We start from the raw sequence: 21168 nt of genomic DNA on the forward strand, positions 1-21168 counted from the left end.
TAAGAGATCAGTATAAAATAAATAGAAATGGGTAAGTCAAATCAAATGGGAACCACTGAGCCACTTAATTACATGAGAATTTTCTATTTGAATGCTCTTGGTTTGGGGTTTATTTGTAATTTTTCTTAGGTTTGTACTTTTTAAATAAAGAAGAACTGTTTGGGCTGCTTTTCAGTGTCAGCGAGCCATGTACTAGCACACTACAACCACTGGAAAGAATTTGAACTATTTAGGAAGAACAAGCACCTTAGCTGAGACTTGGTGGCATGACTAGGGAGTTTCCTTGTGGTTTTTTTCGTTCATTGTCATTACTGGTATATGGAAAGATGGACACAGAAATAGCTGTGCAGTAGCAGCTTGTTGGTAGAACTCGCTGGCTGGTTTTTCTCAGACTGCTTACCTGGGGAGGAGGCAGAGGGGGCCTTGAATCCGGGGAGGTGGAAGGATTACTGGTTTAAATTCAGGAAACTGGATGTTGGTAGTTACTTGGCACAACAGACTCGTGCAAGTTGTATTGGTCACATTGGCCGTACCGATGAGCTCATTCTCAATGCCTGTTGTGATAATGGAGGAATTAAATGTATATTTCTTACAGAAGAGCTGTTTCACATGTGCTATTTGTTCATAAAATGCAACATAAAACTCTAGGGCTTTTTAAAGTGAAATATTATGAAATAAAGTATTTGTGTCTTAAAGGCAAATAGGTATGTTTGTATGTTTATGAAGAGATACAAAAGTTAATTAGATAATTGCCATTGTCGAGATGAGTAACTAGAGTCTTTCAATTTAAATTTAATAACTTTCTGCATTGCTCCACAAAATGGACTTTAATTAAATTTGTGCATTTCTCAGTGAGAACTTCTTGAACTTGTCAGGTTGCAGATTTATCAGATGACTCTGTTTCCCAAATAACTGGAAAAAGGCAGATTCTGAATATCACTTATACAGATAGCATTCTGTTCATCCTGCCTACTCAGTTGGTAGGTAGCTTACTTCTTTAAAGAGGGAACCATGTTTTATTCTGTACTTTCTTAGTATAATTATGATAAGGGATAACAAACAGATAATGCCTGAGCTGGTATTGTTTGTTAATGTGGGAGATTTAGGATGAAATAAGATAAAGATGCGTTTCAACTTAGGATCCTGAGTATGACTCATAGGATTAAATGTATATTCAGCCTGATTTTTTTTTTTTGCATTTCTAAGCATTTGTTGCTTTCTAAAAAGCATTGGTCAGTCTTACTAGTTACGCAGAATTCTTCATCTCGTTAATGCAGATAGATTTGGTAATTTGCATTTCATTTTCGCCATATATAAATATCTAAACAACACATCCTAATGGAATAATACTTTAAAACGTAGTTTACATGTGCAGGCATAAATCCGTAGTGCATCTTTAATATTTTAACCCAGGTATTTTACTCTTTAAACAGACTTTAACCAGGAAAAAATTAAACAATGAATTGTTTACTGTTTTAAAAGCTGTGGGGAAATATATTCTCAGTAACCTAGTATATTTCTAGTAACTAATATTATTCACAGGTGTAGTGATTGTTTAAGGTTGCTTGTCTCACTTTTATAAATTTTTTTATTAACTAGTATTAGTTCAGTTGCTTCCCAAGTCAATAATTTTAAAAAGCGAATCTTAAAGAGAATGGAAGCCTTTTTGTAATGTTACCTACTGAGCATGCATTCATTAGATAATTTTTCTGACTTAAATTAAAAGGCTGATGCATATCGTGTTGCTTATGATGAAGTAATTTGCAAAAAGCTTCTAAAGCATGAGTAAAAGGAATTTTCTTCTCCCCTTCCTCCGTAGTGTTCAGTGTGGATTGCAGCACAGTCGAATGTCCTCCTGTTCAACAAGTTGTTTGCCCACTGGATAGCTATGAAACCCAAGTCAGGCTGACGGCTGATGGCTGCTGTACCCTGCCCACAAGGTTGGTGTCTTGATGCCTGAGTATTTTTAACTTGTTCTCTCCAGTTCAAATATTACAAATACAGGATAATAATGCAAACTTCTGTGGCAGTAAATGTTAATACAGAATAAAAGATACATGAATTAGGTTAAAGGTATATCAGGCTCACAGAAATACAAAATCTATCTTTTTGAAGCAGAAGAAAATTCTTCTCAGTGCAAATGCATGAAGCTGATTTTTGCTAAAATTATTTTGAGGGGTTTGTGCCTCTGGATTGATTTTCGATGTATTCAATTAATTTTACAAAAATAAATTCTTTTGAGAAACGTTTAAAGGTCTTTGATGGTAAGGAATTAAAGGACAGAGATGGCAGAAATGCCAGAGAAAATCTCACCTAGCTAAAGAAAAAAAGCTGGGTTTTGTATATGGAAGACCACTGTAAGAAGCTGAAAGACAGTGGCTATCTGGAACAGTAAGGAAACAGAAGTTTCAAGTACTTGCTTCCATTTTACTTCTATTGTTGTTCAAATAGGTATGGTTTATCACAATTCAGAAAAATAAGACAATTTGAAGTTGGTTTTGTTCCAAAATTCTGCACCACTGTTTCAGCTTCTGTTTTTACAACAGACTTCCCAAAACCTGATTCAGCAATATGCCCAATAAATACGAGTTCAAGCAAAAAGTACCACCACTGAAAATATTTTACACAAAAAAGAAAATATTTAGCGTAGGTGTAACTAGTCGGTTTATTTGGTATGGAGGTGTTCGCGCCATACAATATTGCCATATTCTCAGTCCCTTGTGAGATTGTAAAGAAGTGATAAACTTGCAAAGAATTCAGAAAGTAGAAAATGGCAAAAGTTGTGTAATGAATCGGGGATCTTCCCTGTTGGGTACCCTTTGGGGTACACATTTAATATGGTGACTTCTTTGAAACTGTTGTTTCCATGAAATATGAGGGTCTCTTATTGCATGGAGAGTTAAAAATATATCTATTTTTTAAAAAAAAGACAGGAAAAGAGATGTGAACAACTTCATGTAGTACAGAAATCCTGTCTATTAAATTTTGAAAATATATTTCTAAACGTGACAAATTTTATTTGTAATTGTGGAATACACATAGTAGTCTGCTACTTAAAAAATACTTATTCTTCTTATTCAGTGAATGCTACAAATGTTTTTTCATTCAGAGTCATTGTTTTCTTTTTTTTTTTTTTCTGAATTTTGGACTAGAACATGGTATGGGTTCTCAGTATCCTCCCTTTATTCCTTAACATGTTCTCATTAACCTTCCTAGGAATTACAATCATTCTATATTAGTTGAGAGCTGACCTGGCTAATTGGGATTGCACAGGAGGCTGTAAATTTTAACTAGTCATTGTACTGGCATTGCTGCCGGTACCGATCTTCATGTTCAAGACAACTAGAATAAAATGCTACTAAGGACTGTATTTAGAAAGATAGATTACAAAGTCAGAGAAGCAATCTCAGATTAAAATTTCGTAAGTTTCTAATTTAGATTAACACTCAGAAACCTTGACACAATAGAAAACTTAGATTAATGGTAGATTTTTATTTCCAAATTTGTTTCAATTTGCTGGATTAAAAAGTGATAAATAGGCCAAATTACTTTTGTTTCCCAAAAGTAAAATTGTGTTCTATTTTTCTGCAGTCTAATATAAGTTGTGGTTTGATTTTTCTATTGCTGGGATGGAGGGAATGAAAAATATCCACTTTATTCTTTGTAAATGATAACTTCAGTGTTCCTTCTGTCAGGGAACGTAGAGCACCGAGAAAATAAAACTTCATTTACTTCAGCAAAATGACCAGATGGAAATATTTTCTATTTATGGTGCACCCATGGGAACTGATCTTAAATAAAACACCTAGAGCAAACATGTCCTTGAAAGAATCTTTTTTTCTTCGATAATGTTTAAAAATAAAACCATTTGGTTTGCTGTGTGTTAACTGTAACTGATGTCTGAAATTTGCTTGTACATGTGCATGCTACTTATGTGACAAAACCAGTATTCCCATCTCCTGCACACCAAGACCCCAGTTGCACAAGCAGCCTTAGAGTGTGTGAATTATTAGATAATTGTGAATTGCACTGAAACCTCTTGGAAATCGGATTGCTGTGCAGTACTGGTATCAGTTTAACAAGGGATCAGAGCTGGGATAGATGAGTTCTTAGCTCCTGGAGTCTTATGATCGGATCAGGATTTCTGAGGGTTTTTTGTGTTAGTATCTCTGTCCTCCTTGATGTGTAAAACTGCAAAAAAACATAATTAACATAACCTAGTCCTAAGTCTGCAGGCAGGTAGAAATGGAGGAGTCTTATACTCCTCCACTGATTTTTAATTTTGTGGCTCGGTCTGTGTTGCTGTATATACTTATCATGTGGGCTGCTAGATTTTTTGATTGCCTTAATTGAGCCAAAGCAACAATGCACTTTTTAATAGAGTAGATGAGAAGGAAAGAAGAAAAGCTGAATCTGGCAGCAATACGATTGTGTAGATGCTTTACATGTTGTATGCCTGCTAGAAATGTATTTAGTTATTTAGGTTTTAATATATCTGCTGTGCTTCTTAAAGAAGACAACGCCGAAGTTGTCATTCGTGTGCTGTAGGTAAAGGTATTACTTGAAGGTGGGAATGCAGACATGGGGATAATCAGAAAAGAAAGATTAGATGAAGATTAGAGGGAAGAGAAGTATATGTATGAAAAGAGAGAGAGCAGAAAGGGAAACTAAGTTCAGTTACTTGGAACATGAAAGTCAAACCATTTGAATTCGGGTTCAGTGTTTCCTCAGATTTGAGGAAACATTGGAGCTTTATATTTGAAGCCAGGGTCTCTATCCCACATGAGACTTGCATTTCAAAACTACAGGAAAAAGTCAAATATTAAGTGCAGATTTATGGATAAATGACTCTACACTGGGAAAAGGGGATGTTTTTCCTTAATTCTGGAATTTCTTACTAAACTCATTATGAAATACTAACATTACATTGACTGTGATTCAGTTTAGAATCATCTAAATCCATACCATTATCTCTTTTTAATCAATAGAATTAAGTTCAAAAGAAGTGGCACTGTATGTTTTAATGTACATTCGAGAATAATATATTAAAAGCAAAGAGATCGTTTCATAAAGTCATAGTCTTTAGACTTCATGAAACTACTTTTGTTAAAATTGTGGACTTTTTCAAGAAATTACAATTATTTGTTTCATTTACTGCCACTGAAATAAAGGCTTAATACCAGCAGAATGGAAGAGGCGTCAAGGAGAGTATGATGGTTAAAGATGAATGGCATGTCACTGACTTAACAAGTAGCTGACAACTTCACATACAGCAGGACCAGACTGACTTCTGTCCCACATCTTGTTCTTGGCTGGTTTCTTGCATGTAGTAAGTTAGGAAAACAGAGATCCTTAAGTCTGGTGTTAAGTTGGCATTTGTTTCATGAGTGAGCTCTTGAATGCATATTCATAATATTGAAAACTCCTCTAGCAACGTCAGGGGAAAAGCGGGAATAGTAAACAAATATCTGATACTGTAAGTTCTTATACTTGCATTCAGAAGTTACAATTAGTTTCACACTGATTTCTAATGCAATGCTGCAAACAGAACAGCCTACTGATTTGGCATTAATAGCAAAATACCGGTTGCTTCAGCTTTCATCAGACTGTCATGAAACACTTACCTTAAATTTCTAGCTATTATGTTAGGAAAGCTAAATGATATATCTAATCTCTGGTCTTGATAAAGATGCTCCCTTCTCCAAGGAGCTTATCAAATAAAAATGTATTAGAGCTCTTACAGAGAACATGTTATCACAGTTTTGTTAATATAAGTTTCTCTTCTTCTATTACAAAGTTAAATGAAGGAATGATCAATATGAAGTGTACAGAATCCGTTATCTTCGGATGAATCCAATTTTTCTCTTGTGATTTGAATTTTCTTCAGATTTTCAGATCCCTTTGAGAATTTTTTTGTAAGTGTAAAAATTTTTATTAAAATCTGTTTAATTTTTCATCTATGAAGAATGGACTGTAACAACAGGAGTGATTAGTGGCTTATATCTTTATTGCTTACATAGTTTTGTACATTTTTTCATAGGATTATGTACAAAGGAGTAAATGGCATGTTTGGATAGCTTTGCACCAAATATTTTTGGATTATATTTTTTCTTTCTGGCTGTTGTCTTTATCAAAATCATTTGTAAATTTAGGCTTTACTAGGTCTCTTCTTCTTGCTCTAGTTTTATCCCCCTGCTTCTGTGCTCTTTTCCCTTCATGTAATCTAAGTATAGTCTTTTCCCTTGCTCCAGTTTCCATTCTTCCTGCTGTCGCCTGTTACAAATCTTGGAACTTCGATATTCATTCAGTGCTCTGTTATGGAGATCTTTTTTCCAGCTGTTCATGGTCAGTCTTTTAATAAAACCAGATAAACCAAGAAAATTCTCGAGAACCAGAAAAATATTAGTACTGTGCCAATATTAAAAGGAACAAAAACTAAGTAATTAAAGCCTGGTTATCTTGACATCAGTTATGAGAAAAATAATGGGAAAACTGGTGGAGGATTGAATTGAGAAGGATTAAAGGATGCAATTATAGATAAAAGCAACCAATGTTGCTTTGACAGGGACAGTTTTATGAAACTTGATTTTGTCTTTTGAAGATGCTAAGCTTATCTTAAAAATCTGACCATCAGAGCACCTTCTTTCTCAATTTCTATCTTCTGTAGTTACCAGTCCTTTTCCTTGTATTGGATTCTAGCTTTTAAAAAAATACAGGTCTTTTTAATTAATATTATCTCACAGGGTTTACTTGTACAAAATGGGAGATGTAACCCCTTCCCCAAACTACTTAACATGGAAGAAAAACATTTCCCACACCCGGATTTTGGAAGTGAATCAGTCCCAATGAGTCCGCGTTGTGGTCCTTTACCTCCTGAGGTGAATTTTTGCGGCATGCACATGCTGGCTTGAATATTTTGCTGATAATATAGGCTATAATAATATCCTTCTGAGAGGAGAGAAGCATCCTGGAGTGTGTTCGCTATATCCCAATAATAAGTTTATTTCACATACTTATTTAAAAAGCTCACACCATAAGCCTGAATGTGTTCTAGATTAGAAAAAATTCAGAAATAATTGATACATGTTTATCCATCAAAATCTCCAGTAGTTTATTTTGTATCTGAGTCTTAGCTTTAAAAAAGCAGTTTCAAGATTGTTGTGGTGGGAGGAGAGGGGGGAAAAACAAATGTAAATGAAGCGTAACAGAAGCAGATAACAAGTAGATAACAAGCAGATAACAGAGACAGAAACTTTAAGAGCAGTGAACTGTTTAATAGATCTAAACGAAACAGGAATACAAGTCACGATGACTATTTCATATGTCAGAAAAGTGAAGAGCTTTTTACAGATACAGTCTTGCAAGATTGGAGCCCAAAAGACTTGGACTTGAGGGATGAGTGAATGAAGACTCCTTGAATCGGACCATTTCACTGTCGCTTAGTTACAGATAGCTGGATGCAAATGCAAAATCTCAAATGGCTCGAGTAGCATGGAGGAGTAGGATTATAGGCTTATTGTTTAGAAGAAAACCTCTGAAAAAGTTTCTTAAATGAATTAGTCATGGAACTTTTTCTTCCTTGTTTGAATAGTCTTTTCCCTGTTGTTTTTTCTTTATATGTGGCTAAAACGTCTCCATCTGGGGCTGCTGTGAATGGCAATGCCACAGTTTGGTCTGCAGTATGGTAGAGAAGTGAAATGTACTTGACCAGCAAAACTGTTAGTTCTCTGGATGGTATAGCAAAATACTGTTTTACATCGTAATCACCTACTCAGTCCTGTTGGAGGGCCAGAGGGGCAATTTATATGTGCGTTTTGTTTTCCCCAAGCATAAAACTTTACTTAGAAAACAGCCCAGCTCCCCCCCGCAATTCTTAAATACTTACATATTTATACAGCTCAAGAAAATGAGTAATACTTTGATGTAGTAGCAAATCATTTATTTACCCAAGGTTTATGTTAAGCTATCTTTGGATAGAAATTGAATGCAACTTAGAACGATACAAAAACAGATTTTATTATCATATTTAATTAAGTAAAATTACCTTTCAAGAGATGAAATAGTAGGAAAAAGAGTAAATTTACAAAAACATGTATCACTTCAAGAATAATCTATTCAATTAAGAAAACACTCTTTTGCATCTGTTCTGTACTAAAATATTTTTAACATCTGTGCTTTATTTAGCAGTTCTAAAGACATTAAGGAATAGTAGCGGTTTATATTAGAGAGAGTCTCTAAATTTTGTATACCTTTACTGAATTTTTTTTATTCCAAAGGAAGAAATTGCCTGTTCTATTATTTGTAACTTTTGTTTCTAACAGAACTTTGTGCTGTCTTAGGAACAATATAGGTGCCGCTTGAGAAATTCATCATTAGCAGTTTCACTTTTATTTTTCAGAAAACTTGTAGTTATCAGTTAAGTCAACCATACTGTCTTTTCATATCAGTGAACTGAAACAGAGGTCTTATGGCAGCTGTTTATGCAAAAATCACACCTCTTCAGAGGTAATTTAAATATATTTATGATTTTGTTATCCTTCCAGATTACTTTGCCCAGTAAGCAATTGCTTTTAATGTACTTTATCCCCTTTTATGGCACTTGGACCTGTTGTCATTGTATCATCTATTGTGTCCACAACCTGTCACGGCATTAGACCTACCAGTCAATACTCTGTATTTCGTGTTACACTGTCTAGGGAATCCTAGTGGCAGCTGCACATAAACCAGCACAGCTCTTATCTTCTCATTTTATGCCAGCCACCAGAATCATAACTGGGAAGTCTATAGCTGTAAGTTCTCTTTTAAGCTATTACCAATTTATATTTGCATTATATTTGAAAGTACCTACACACAGCTAGTTGGATAATGTTTTACTTCTGATAACATCTGTAGAGGTGGCCTCCAAGTCCCTGATTACCTTTTCATCTATCCCACTCAATAGCAGGGGTAGAGTACACCCTTTCTGTTCATTCTTCTTAGCTGCTTGGCTGGGCCAGATCTTTTCTACATCATTCCTTATCAAAATATGACACGATTCTTGCATATTTGTCTAGATTCTTTTCTTAAGTCTTCCTGTCTTTGGAAGACCTTAATTTCATGATACATTGTTTGGGTGTTCAGTACAGGATTCACCACTTTGTTTTTCGCAACCCTGTTTAGAGGGCAGTCGTGATTTTTCAGGAGGTGCAACTTTTTCTCTTTTCCCCCTGTACCAGTCACCTCTCCTAAGCAACTTTTGCTGATACAGAGGTCTCCCTTGTATTTGTTCTAGAACTTTAGATCCTTCTCCTCCACCCATCTCATCCTCAAGAAATGGTATCCAAGAGAAAGTGGTTGTGGATCCCAGTTTTTGTTAAAGGAAAGTTCAGCTGGAACTGGTAAGACCAAATACAAATCCAAGCACCTGTATCTTCCTGAGATTTCTGTTCAGGGCTTGACTTCTGAGTGACCTGGGTAGGTGGACCAAAGCACGTTAAGGGTTCTGCAGAAGCTCTGCTATGCCTTCAGTTCTTTCATCAGCATCTTAGAAACTCTGGTTTCTAACTATCGTGGCCAACTTGCTCAAGTTGTTCCTCCTGTACTTTAACTCTAGCAGACCACTTTGCCATCTCAAGTACATCTGACCATCCAGTACCGTGGTGTTATAACATTTGGTGTTGAATTAGAGACTCTGTTGCTTGCTGAAGAGGCAGGTTTTGTATTGAAGGAAAGCTCTACATTAATGCCAGTTGGACTCATTGCATGTCAAGCTCAGGCTTGCAGTAGGGTTTTGTTTGTTTTAACAGTTGATGAAAAGGCTAACTAGAACACTGCAATTTTGTGAAGTTTCATAATATCTGGAAATAGGTGTTTAGGCATTTTCATGTATTTTAGTCTTTAAAGAGAAATCCTCAAAAGTTAGGAAATGGCAAATATTTTTTCCAGGAAAATCATTTTGCTTCACTCAGGTCTGCAAAGTGAGAAAGTGGTATTCAGTCCTGTTTACAGACAACACTATACTGAATAAAAGGATAAAAGGGCACATGTGTGACCTTTATAGTGACCCATGCTCCATGTCCATCTTCTCCATGTTGGTCTTCCAGGAGACGTAATGAATTGCTGAATTCAAAGTTCAGGCAGTCCCCTTTTTCCTCCCTTACTGCAGCTGCCTCAGCAATTCCTAGATGTTCTCAGTGTGATGATAGTTTTTGCTGCCTTGGTGTCCAGCCTCAAAATGTGGGTTTTGGCAAGCAATCATATTTTCCTGAATGAGAAAAAGATGATAAGTTTTGTTGTTCTGGTTTTGGTTTTGTTTTTTTTTTAAAGCCATCTCAATAAAATTTGAGCAGAAACTCTTGAAACACAAGACTTCTGAGTGTGAGAGACCTCTAACAAAGAGAGGAAACATGAGAATGTTTTCAGAAGAAATAGCATGTGAATCTTCTGCAGAAAAAGCTGTAAGATGTTGTAAATATAGGGGTCCCTGCTTGACTTTTGATCTCTTATAAGATCAGCTTTTTGCACGTGTTTTGTATAAGCTAAAAATACACATCCATGCTCTTCCACCAATTCCTGGGAAGTACTGAATTGCAAAACCTTTCAAGACAATGCTACCTAAAGGAAGGAGCACATTTCCCATAAGTAAAAAAACAAACAAACAAACAAACAACCAAAAAAAAACCTAAAACAAACAAAAAACCACAGCGTTTGCACAGGGGGAGGAAATATTGATCACAGTTATGCAAGCAGCTTCCTTTTTTTATGTATGACTTTTTATGGAAAAGTATATGTAGTACTTCTGACCATGTGCTGTGTTAACGGTATGTTTACTCCTTCACTGAAGAAACTTAAGAAGAAATTTTAACCCAGATAACATAAAGTAACTCTTAGTTGTATCTACTGTTAGATGGTGTTTTATGCTTGGAAGTAGAATGAGATTGTAGTGTCTATAGAATTTGGTTTTGTTTGCATTCTTGACAAGCAATCTGGTGTTTGAACTCTTTCAATTTGTAATAAGCTGGTAGGCATATATTTCTGGTACAAATTTTTGTTTTCACTTGTCAGTCTAAGAATTAGTGTATACCTTGATCAATCTGAATATTGCTCTCCCTCCTCCTCCCAAGACTTCCCACTCTATTTTGTTCCATTTCTTCTACTTAATCAGCTTTTAACTTGTTTGGAAATTGAATAGGTGATTCAGTTCAGAATTATTTCTGACTTGAACAGGCAAATTTCTGTTTGTATCACAGAGATCAGTAATGTCTTTGACAGTTGTTTTCAAACTCACAACTGTACAGGTGCCTAGGGAGACCCATATACACAATAAAGCAATAGAATTATCACTTGGATGTTTGCATTTTAGAAGGGAAGTAGGCATGAGAATTTCCCAGCAGTTTCCAACAGTACTCAGACCATATGATGATGTCAACGTTATTGAGGTTACATCAAAAGAGTTTGAAGTTGTGTTTCCTCTAGAAAATAGCAGGAAACATTGTGTCGGACTTCAGCAGCCACAAATTGCTGCTTCCTTTTTTCCTTTATTTTAAAAGTGTCACTGAAGGTTGTAGACCATTTTAAAAATAATAAGTAGTTTCTCACTACTCTTCCTTGAAATGTTATTGGTGGCATTTCAAGAATTTTGTTTCTAGAAAAGGGTTACAGTTCTTGCATACATAGTTCCCACTACATGGAAAAGGTCTCATTAATTGAATGGAGTTGTTTGGTTTCAGAAACACTGGGATTCTGGAGCAATCTTCTGGCCTCGTTTTTAAATTTAGTCCATAATGGAATAAATTCAGAAGCTAAATGATCATCTAATGGTTTGCCACATTTTTAAGAAGGTCGTATTTGCCCCGTCTTTCTGGCCTCTCATATGACAACAGGAGGAACAGTCCTCAAACAGCGTCTTAGTCAATTTATCCTTTCTAAACTTGTACAGAATTGCCTTCAGGGGTATGAAAAAGGTGTTTGATACCATGAACAGCATGGAAAACCTAAACATGAAATAATTACTGGGTTTTTTTTTTCTTTCAAAGAAGAAAGAGTAGATATCAAATTGAACAATCAGATAAATTAAAAAATAATTTGTTTTGGGGAGGTTGGTGGGGTTTTTTGCTCTTTGTTGTTGTTGCTTTTTGGGTTTTTTTGGTTTGCTTATGTTGAGTCCCTAATGGCTTAGTTTGAGGGAGATAAGTCATTCAGGAGTAAGAAAGTTTGGATTTACAGGAATATTGAAGTTAGTGAATTGCTTTATAAAACTATTATTTGTAAGTGTGTTTTTCACCTGAAGTCCTTAGCAATTGTGTTTTATTTGTAAGAGTATCAGATATTTATAATTCCTCATTAAAAAGCAATGAAGTAAGAAAAGAAATAGATTCTTATAATACCAGATAAACTAACATTTGTATAACATCTTAACTAATACCTTATCTTTGGTTTTGAAATGTTTGTTATATTATGAAGAGTGAGGCTGATAAACCTAAGGAAAGAGTAACTTAGGTACATAGTGGTAAAAAACGAAGAGATATTCAACAGAGAAAAACATAAGCAGGTATGGCAAAATATGAGAAAAATGCAGGGTTGGACTGGTTTATATTGTGTTTTATTTCATACACTGATGAATTCAAAAGGGTCTATATGTATATCAGTGTACATGAAAAAATCAGTGCACTTGAAAAGTCAGTGCACTTGGCCAGGGGTTGTATGCCTACTGGTTCCATGGCATGACTCTTTTGTGACTGTCCTCTTTTCCCGTCTCATCCCTCTGGGAAACAGGCCAGTTGATTTAACATTAGTCAAAGGATGAAATCAAGTCTTTTAGTCAAATGAACTCTTTGGATTCTAATAAGACTTGGAAAGATGGTAATCTACTTGATGTGAATGCTGATTTTACAACGACTTCCCTTGCTTAGCATCTGTTTGCTATTTCCTAACACTAATAATATGCAAAAGATGCAGAAAAACTGTTCCCGTTCACAGTATCTTTAATTAAAAGCTACATAGTTGCTTTTTGTAATATTTAAATGTCCCCTGTGTATAAAGATTACTCTACTCATGGAAAAATGCACTATTATATTGGGTATCTGTAACAATATCCAGAATTTTAGAAAGGAGTTCTTACTTGGGAGCATACTAGCTTTGATTTCTCTAAATAAATCCCCTGGAGAATTAGAGTAGGAAGAACTTCCATATGAGTCATTTAATTCATATACAAGTGATGCAAAACTTTTTTGAGCATTTGGAAATGGTCTGCTTAATAAGTGTTATATGCAACTTCCACTGTTCTTCTGCCTTCTCTTTCTACAGGTTTATTATTGATCTCCAAAATAAAATACTAAAAGCTTTCCAGGAAAAAGGAGTATTTTCATTAGTGACTTGCTCGATCATATCTTTAAAACTGAAAATGCAAAATGTATAAAACAATGACCCAGAACTTGTGGGCAAAAACTCTCCCGTCTGTAAGTCTGAAGATTTAGGAAAATCCTAGCTGAACTTCTTGGGTGGAGGTGTCCCAATGGCTTTGTCTTTGCCTGCAGTGTCACTTTCTGTGTAGGACTGGAATTTATCTTTTCTAAGACTAGTATTTGGTTGATTCCTTAAGCTGTAGCTTGACCAGTTTAAAATTCATCATCTTGCCCACTTAACCCACGTTGTGGCTTCAAGTATAAGTAACATGGACATAATCCTTCCCTGATTTCATGAGATTGCTATATTAATATTTCATTTTGCCGTGTTGTCATCTGTTACACCGTATACTTGATGATAGGGAGGGTTTTGCATTTAATCTCTTTTCCTTGCTTCTAGTTCATCAAGCTTTGATAATGCTGGGAATTCTCTTCTGAAAATTCCTTGGTTTACAGTATCCTTAAGTGTTTATATTAACGGATCTGTGGGGGTTTTCTCTACTACATTTAGGTAACATAAGTGCTAATAATGTTAATGCAAATTGTATTAGATTTCTGCAAGGAAAAAAAGAAGGGACTGTGATAAAATCTCCACAGGAATGTGATATATGTTTCAGGAATGCTTTTCTCTAGTCTCAGTGCTTCAGACTTAATTTTGTTTTGATCCTCAAAATAAATATCCCTCTCCTCAACACACCCCTGCCCCAAACTTCCATTTCACTGGTACTAAATCTTTTTTCCAGGGTGCCCGTTCTTATTTTCATAGCCCTTATGCCTTGTGCCTGGAGAACTCTTGACCCTACCATCAAAACAGCTTTTCTGAGACTAACCAAGCCCTTCTCTCTTTTCATCTGTTTAATAACATCAGTAAATGAACCAAGATGATTAGACTTTAAATAAAAATTGTCATTTACAGGTATGCCATTTGATACTTTTTTTCTTCTTCTTCCTTTTTGCACTTTTGGTGACATAAAGGAAAAAGGAAAATGATGATATAAAAGCAAAAAAAACCCAAACAAACAAACAAAAAAACCCCCACCAGACAAAAAACCCTCAAACATGAAAGAAGCAAGTAACGAAATTATTTCTGTTTTGAAGAACGTAAAAACTGAAATTAAAAATCAGGCCATTTATATTACTGAAGCAGTTACCTTCCTCAGTCTGTAAAGCATTGGTTAATGACCATCATCTTGTTTCTGGTTCTTTATATACTGAAGTTTCCCTTGCTCAATTGTTGGAATTTCTAGGATTATTGTTGTTATTACTTTTTTTTCTTTTTTAACCTGAAGAACTGGAGACAATTCCTTTTACCAGTCAGCTTGATTCTGTATTTTCAAAATTTCAGTACAGCTGACTCCTTACTTGGGATTCTTGGTTCCTTCCAGGCCATCCCACCATCTTTTCAGGCTGCACTCCACGAAGTCTCTTGCATGACTGTTTGATTCTCCTTTTTCTTTCTTTCTGGGCCCTCTTGTTAGGGGACATTGTACTCTCTTACAGGACTGTTCTTCCTTGTTAAAAGGACGTGTTCTTCTTGACTTGACTTGAGTGCTGTTATGGTATAACATCCCAAGAAACATGTTTTCTTAGAGCCTTTGCTACTAACATGTGTGAGGGGCAGATACCGAGTGCCAACTTTTCGGTACCTCAAGTACTGACCTCCCTTTAATTTTGGAACTTTTGGATGCCACCGTGCTATTTGATGTTGCAGTGGTGTCGCTGCAGGCTATGTAAAGAGAGAAGGCAATGTATAAAGTTGTCTTCTGTCTGGGAAAGTTTCCTTGTAGTAACTTCTGCTGTTTCTGTTTTTCTTAGGCAAGTTACGGTTATAGAGAGAGCAGCTCAGAAGCAACATTATACCTTACTGATCAGCAGTCTGAGCTGCTAAATTTTATAGAAATGACTTTGAGAAGGACCATGGCCACTAGCAACAGGCATATCACAATCTGGCCTGCTAAACTTCAAACCTCATGCTCAATACCAGGGCTAAGATACACCCTGCAGGTGGATAGCTGCCTGTGATAGAACACAGAGCTGGACTACAACTTCTCTTCCATCTGTTCCTCTGCTCCAAAAGGTGCTTCAGAAAAATCTAGTACTATAAAGCTCATTTTGCTCTTTTACTGAGAAGGGGATCACTTATTCCGAATTTCCAGATGTTGTGTTTTGGCAGTGCGACAGCTGTGCTCGGCTACCAGAATTCCTTGGGTTTCTTCCTGAAAGACTTCTGTCTCCAAAACAATGTTTTCCATGCTAATAGCCTGGACAATGGTCAAAGGTTTTCCTAGCAGAGCTGGCTGAAAAGAATGCAGACTATTTAAATGTCTATCTGAGACCTTTTGGTACTTTGACATTCTCTTATGCATGGATTATTTTTTAACAAATGGGAAGTCAATTTATAAAATTTTGGAGCGTGGGGTTTTGTTTGCTTACCCTGTGAGTGAGTATGCGAAGCTTTGATTACTCTGAATGAGAGGGAGTCTGTTCTGCAGAAAGGAACATTGGCTCCCACCAGTCTTTTAAACATCTTTTTCAGCCCTTCTTCTGGAAGATTGTCCTATCTTAAGTTATTCAATGTGATGATTCAGATTTTTTGTTCTTTGGGTTTGTGTTTTGTTTTGTTTGTTTGTTTTTTAAGCAGTTGACTGGGAAGAAAACAAGAGGGGAAAAGTACGAGTTATTAATCTAATCATTTAATATTCTCCTGCAACTCAAATCATCAATGATAATGAATGTGAGGCAAAGAATAGAGAAGATACAGGCATGTCTGAAAAAGCTTATTGAAGGCAATAAGAGTGGTAATTTTAGCTCATGAGACTTGGAAAATGAGGGTCCACAACTATATTTCCATCACCTGTGCCATTTTCTCTGTGAAAGACATGTCAGGAAGTTTGATCAACCTATTTTCCCAGAGGCTATCTGGATGTTGGTAACCTCTAGTTATTTTATCTTAATACTGTATTTTTATTTTAATACTGCTTTCAGACTGTGTCTGTACTTTTTTTTGTTATATATGTTTTAAAAGATTTTTTTTCTTTCTTCTTTAGTAATATGTAGGTGCTTATTTCTGTGTTTCATTCTTCTCACAAGGGAAAAGCATCTTCCAAAGCTGTGTCTGCTAGATGGGTTAAGGTACAAATTCCTTGAACCTGACGGTGCTCATTGTTCTTTTTTGCTGATTACTAGAGGTCGTCTTTTTCTTTTTTCTTTTTTTCTCCCCGCCCCCCCCCCCCCCCTCCAATAAGTATCTTCCTTTTATTGGGCCAGCAAAAGATGAGGTATTAGTACAGAATTCTGTAAGATTAGAGTAATCTTAAAGGGAAGCCGCTGTCACAAATCCTTTGGGTCTTTTGTTCCCATGTAGTAGAAGACATAATGCTTTTTTCCCTTCTACATCTCTGAAGGCAAAGGGCATACAGTAAAAAAAAAATTACATTACCCCTTTTTTGTATTTCCAAATAAGTTGAGAAGAAAATGTCAAAAGCAAAAGTATGATAAATAAAACTTTGGCTTCTGTATTCTTACTTTTTTGTCGGTTTAGTTCATTATCCTTTATTGTTAACGGTAAGCACAATATTATCAAAAAAATCCTTGAAATGCCTGTTTTAAAACTGTGACTATACTGTAATATATATGTGCACATAGAGTTAAATTGCTTTACTTTATCTTGACATATTTAACGTTATTTGTGAAATTTTATGTAATTAATACTGTTTTTTCAAGGACTCATTTATCCCTTTATAGTAACACTCTGCTATAATGAAATATTTTAAGAATCCTTTTCAGATAGTACAATAAAGGTTCTGTGAGATTCCTTGACTTTGCTTGTTTTTCTTCTTGCAAATTTCCTTTTGAGTAATACCTTACAGTGGAGAATATAACAACATTATCTAACACTGATGAGGTTAAAGGGAGAGAGATTAAAACCCTCTCTTTTGAGGGATGGCTCTTCCTCATTCATTGAACTCTGGTCTGAGATGAAATGGCTGTTGGGCAATTAAGGAGACATGCATGGTAGAGGAGAACCAAACTTCTTGCTTTTTAAGCATAAAAAATAAGCAAACGCATTAAGTGCTGATGATGCTTCTTACTAATGGGTGGTTTAATGTGGGGGTTGTCTTGGAATACTTAAAATATTTGAAATAGTTATTAACAAGTAGAGTTCTTATTTTCATTTCGTTAACTCATAATTACAGGATCTTCTGTTGAGTTCTTTTTTTCCTTCTGAAATTCATGTGGATTTGTAGTATGCTAAATTAATCTACAAGTTTTTTTACAAAAAAAAAAACTCATTTGCAATTGAAAAAAAAAAGTGCTGTTTTTTGAAGTCTCTCAGCTATGATATTTGTGCATTTCTCTTTGTTCATTTTGTCTTTCATTTTATTGAATCATTGCTGCTTATCGCTATAATGTGCCCATTGTTCGGGGCAAGAACTCTGTTAAATGTAAACTTATCGGAAGTCTTAAGTGTTTGACTTTTAAACTATTATGTTAACCATAAAGCAAAGAATCTGGAAACAGACGTGACTATTGTTTATCTACATTTTGTGTCTTCCAGTTCTTTAGGCTGTTTTCTTAAATAAGCAAATAAATACTACTAACATGGAGAAAATACTCTTTTTGGAACGATCCAATCTCTAAAACTAACCACAGTATTTAATATACCTAGCCTCCCAGATTATGTAATTGGTTGCCCCTTCACAAACTGAGGGCAGCACCATCAAAAAACAAAAGAGAACCTGCAATTATTTTCATTTGGCTTAGATTTAACGATTCTGCATGGTCTTCCTTTCTCTTTAATTATTCCCTATATAAAACGGGGTGTAATATGGTTTCCTAATGAGAGAACACTCTTCTGATGAATTGGTGAAGTTAGTGCTATTAGTGTTTCACCAATTTTGATTTTTCAGAGAGAATTGGAGGAGAAGCCTAATCTTGCAAGTCTGGATAATTCAATTATTTTCCAACAATCTGGAACTAGAGTTTTCTACGTTTTTACATACAACACTTGAGAAGTGTTGGTGTTGCACAGTACCACCTTCTTGTTTGCTTAACCAGCAAACGAGTTCGGATGGTTAAAAAAACCCTTGAGGTTGATAAGCTATCTTGGTTGTTGGATTAATAAAAGATGATTCTAAGATATGAATATGCTAATACTGGAACTTGTGCTCTAGCTTTCCATTTTCCTCTTGCTTATTCTTTCCCTTTATACATGGCTTCGTTTATTTATGGGGTTTTCCTTACTGTTCTTTGGTTTCAGATGCGAGTGTCTCTCTGGTTTATGTGGTTTCCCCATGTGCGAGGCAGGCTCCGTTCCCCAGATAGTCTCACGTGGAGATGGAACACCTGGCAAGTGCTGTGATGTCTTTGAATGTGTCAATGGTACGTGATGCTTTCTCTTGCACCTGGAGAGGAGGATTTTATCTGTCTGTGGGAGATGCTGGGCATTTGGTTATTTTTATTATGTTGTCAAGATCTAAGAGAAATAATTTTCTTGAGGTTTGTTCAGTAAGAGGGAACCGGAAGTTCTACTGAAGATACTTGAGTGGGAAACCATGTCATTTGTAAGTTGTCATGTTTCTTTAATTTCTAAAGCACTTTTCACTATGACCCAGGGAGTTACAGTTTTAGCAAGACTCCCTCACTGCATGTTTTTCAGGTACTCCTTTGCAGTAGCGAACACTGGAGTCCTTTTAGAAGTGAAATTTTTGCTAAGCGCTGCAACTGCTTGTTGCAGTGCTGTAAACAAAAGCATGCTGTTTAGACTATGGGGTTCACTTTAAGAAACATTTGCAAAGTAATTTTTAACACAAATGTACAGCCTTTGGAAATTGTAAGTGTAAGAATAGACTGATTCACATTCTTTGTTTCCTGATGTAAATGTTTAGAAAATGCTTAAAAACCTTGAATGCAAGTGACTATATCTCAAGACTGCTCTATGCTATATATATAGAACTGCGTATATGGTGAGTTGGAAAGAGAGTTAGATATTTGACTATTGGCAGATAGAAGGAGAAAAATACTCTTGAAGGGTTGCATGCTCAGATAATTTCTGAGCATAAAAAATGTTATCTTGGTGCAGTATTTACTGATTAATATTTATTCAGCAATATTTAATCTTGTTTAGTGGTGCATGTATCATATGTTTGAAACAGCTTTTATTTTACATTCCTCATTGCATATGCACATAAACATACATAGAAGACACTTCCCAGGAGAATGTTTGTGATATTTACATGTAGTAATATTTTAAATACTCAAATACTGATTCAAAAATAATACTTAGTACATATAATGGGGCATTATATATAGAGTTTAACTTCTTTCATATGAATAAAAGAATTTGCATCAGGAAGAGTCACGGATTCTTTAGCTTTCAGGTTAATTCTTTCACTACTTGGTATAAGATTGTAGATACTGTAGAATTAAATGCAACTTACCTAACTTTTGTTTATATACTGCCTGTTATACTAAAGTGATATTCATCTTCCTTTGTTTCATATTCGTGTCATTCTGTTAAAGTATCATTTCTGAAGTTGATTTAACTGTGTGACACACCTCAATGCAATGTTTGATTCAGGATTTACTTTAGTACTTTGAGCAAGAAATGCAAAGCCAATTTCTGATACAATGTCTTTGCTGGTGTGAAACAGTTTCAAAGGTACAAACTACCTTGCCAACATCCCTGCAGGTCATTTGTGGGTACCGCTACCAAAATTGTTGCAGTATATATCATACCAAGTGTTCGATGGAGCTGTTTAAATTGCCCACTTTTTTTTTTTCCTTAGTCATTTTCATATCCTATTTCCAAGGAGGAGTTATATTCATTTTTCATAATTAACAGTGAATTTGGACTGTCTTAGCACTGTTGCCCTGTGCGTCATTGCCTTATTGCTGACTGTAACTCACTCCAAAAGTTCAACCTGCTTTTGGGTCAGGATTTCTTTTTGCCCCTCAGACTTTCCCATTCCTAATCTTCACCTTAGTAGCCTATGAAGACAGAGTAAATTGGAAGAAAAAAAAAGAGTTTTTGAAGGGAAGTTGATGCCAGAGAGGAAAGCAGAAAGGCCAGATGGGAGGAAAACGAAGGTTTGTAGGAAAAGATAATCTTTCATCTTGTTTATGTACTTAAAATATCAGTATTAAAATATTACAGGCAAGTATGAAAATTATTTTTTTAATAAGTTCCTCTTAAGAAAAAAAAAAATTTGAGAAATCTGGTCAGAAAAGTTAAATACTTGTGGTTTGTTTTTTTAAAAAGGGCATTTGTCTTTATGCTACTTAATGCTACAATCGGATTTTAAAAAATAATGCTGTGTGATGTGACTTGAAAGCGCTTTAAGTATATTTAGACATGAGAAACTTCCAGGTGCAATTATTAATGATGCTTCGTTTTGGAAAGAGGAAATAGTTATAAGCCTGAAGATGATATTTTTATCAACAAGCTGCGAGCAACTGTGAAACTACTCATGAGGAGTTCTGTATGTGATGATTGGATTGTGTGGCAGATCATTTGTAAAGAGGACAGAATAGTCATAGAACTTGATCTGCATTGCTTTATAATTCAGGGTTTTTTCAAGTGCATTTTAGGATGGTTAGGTGGTTCTTGTTCAAGGACATATATTGCAAGCCACACGTTAAAACCTCTAAATTCCTGGAAAACTAATTCTGACAAGTTCTTGTCAGACTAGATAAATGTCTAGTGCAATGACAAACTGGTAAAAAAAAATGTATATAATCCCTATGATTACTTCTGTCGGTTTAAAATGAAGAGGAGGGGGGGAAT

The 21168-nt window shown here is 35.4% G+C and overlaps 1 protein-coding gene across 1 annotated transcript in view; it reads left to right on the forward strand.

The window, feature by feature from the left end:
- The window catches only part of CRIM1 (cysteine rich transmembrane BMP regulator 1), a 197970-nt gene that overhangs the window by 95326 nt on the left and 81476 nt on the right, over nucleotides 1-21168 (forward strand). Inside the window, exons 4-5 of the mRNA XM_075146636.1 lie at nucleotides 1820-1940; nucleotides 18643-18764. Coding sequence (XP_075002737.1) covers nucleotides 1820-1940; nucleotides 18643-18764 — 243 coding nt within the window. The remainder of the gene's footprint in view (nucleotides 1-1819; nucleotides 1941-18642; nucleotides 18765-21168) is intronic.

The sequence above is a fragment of the Calonectris borealis genome, chromosome 3 (genome assembly GCF_964195595.1).
Source record: "Calonectris borealis chromosome 3, bCalBor7.hap1.2, whole genome shotgun sequence".
In the NCBI taxonomy this organism is placed as follows: domain Eukaryota; kingdom Metazoa; phylum Chordata; class Aves; order Procellariiformes; family Procellariidae; genus Calonectris; species Calonectris borealis.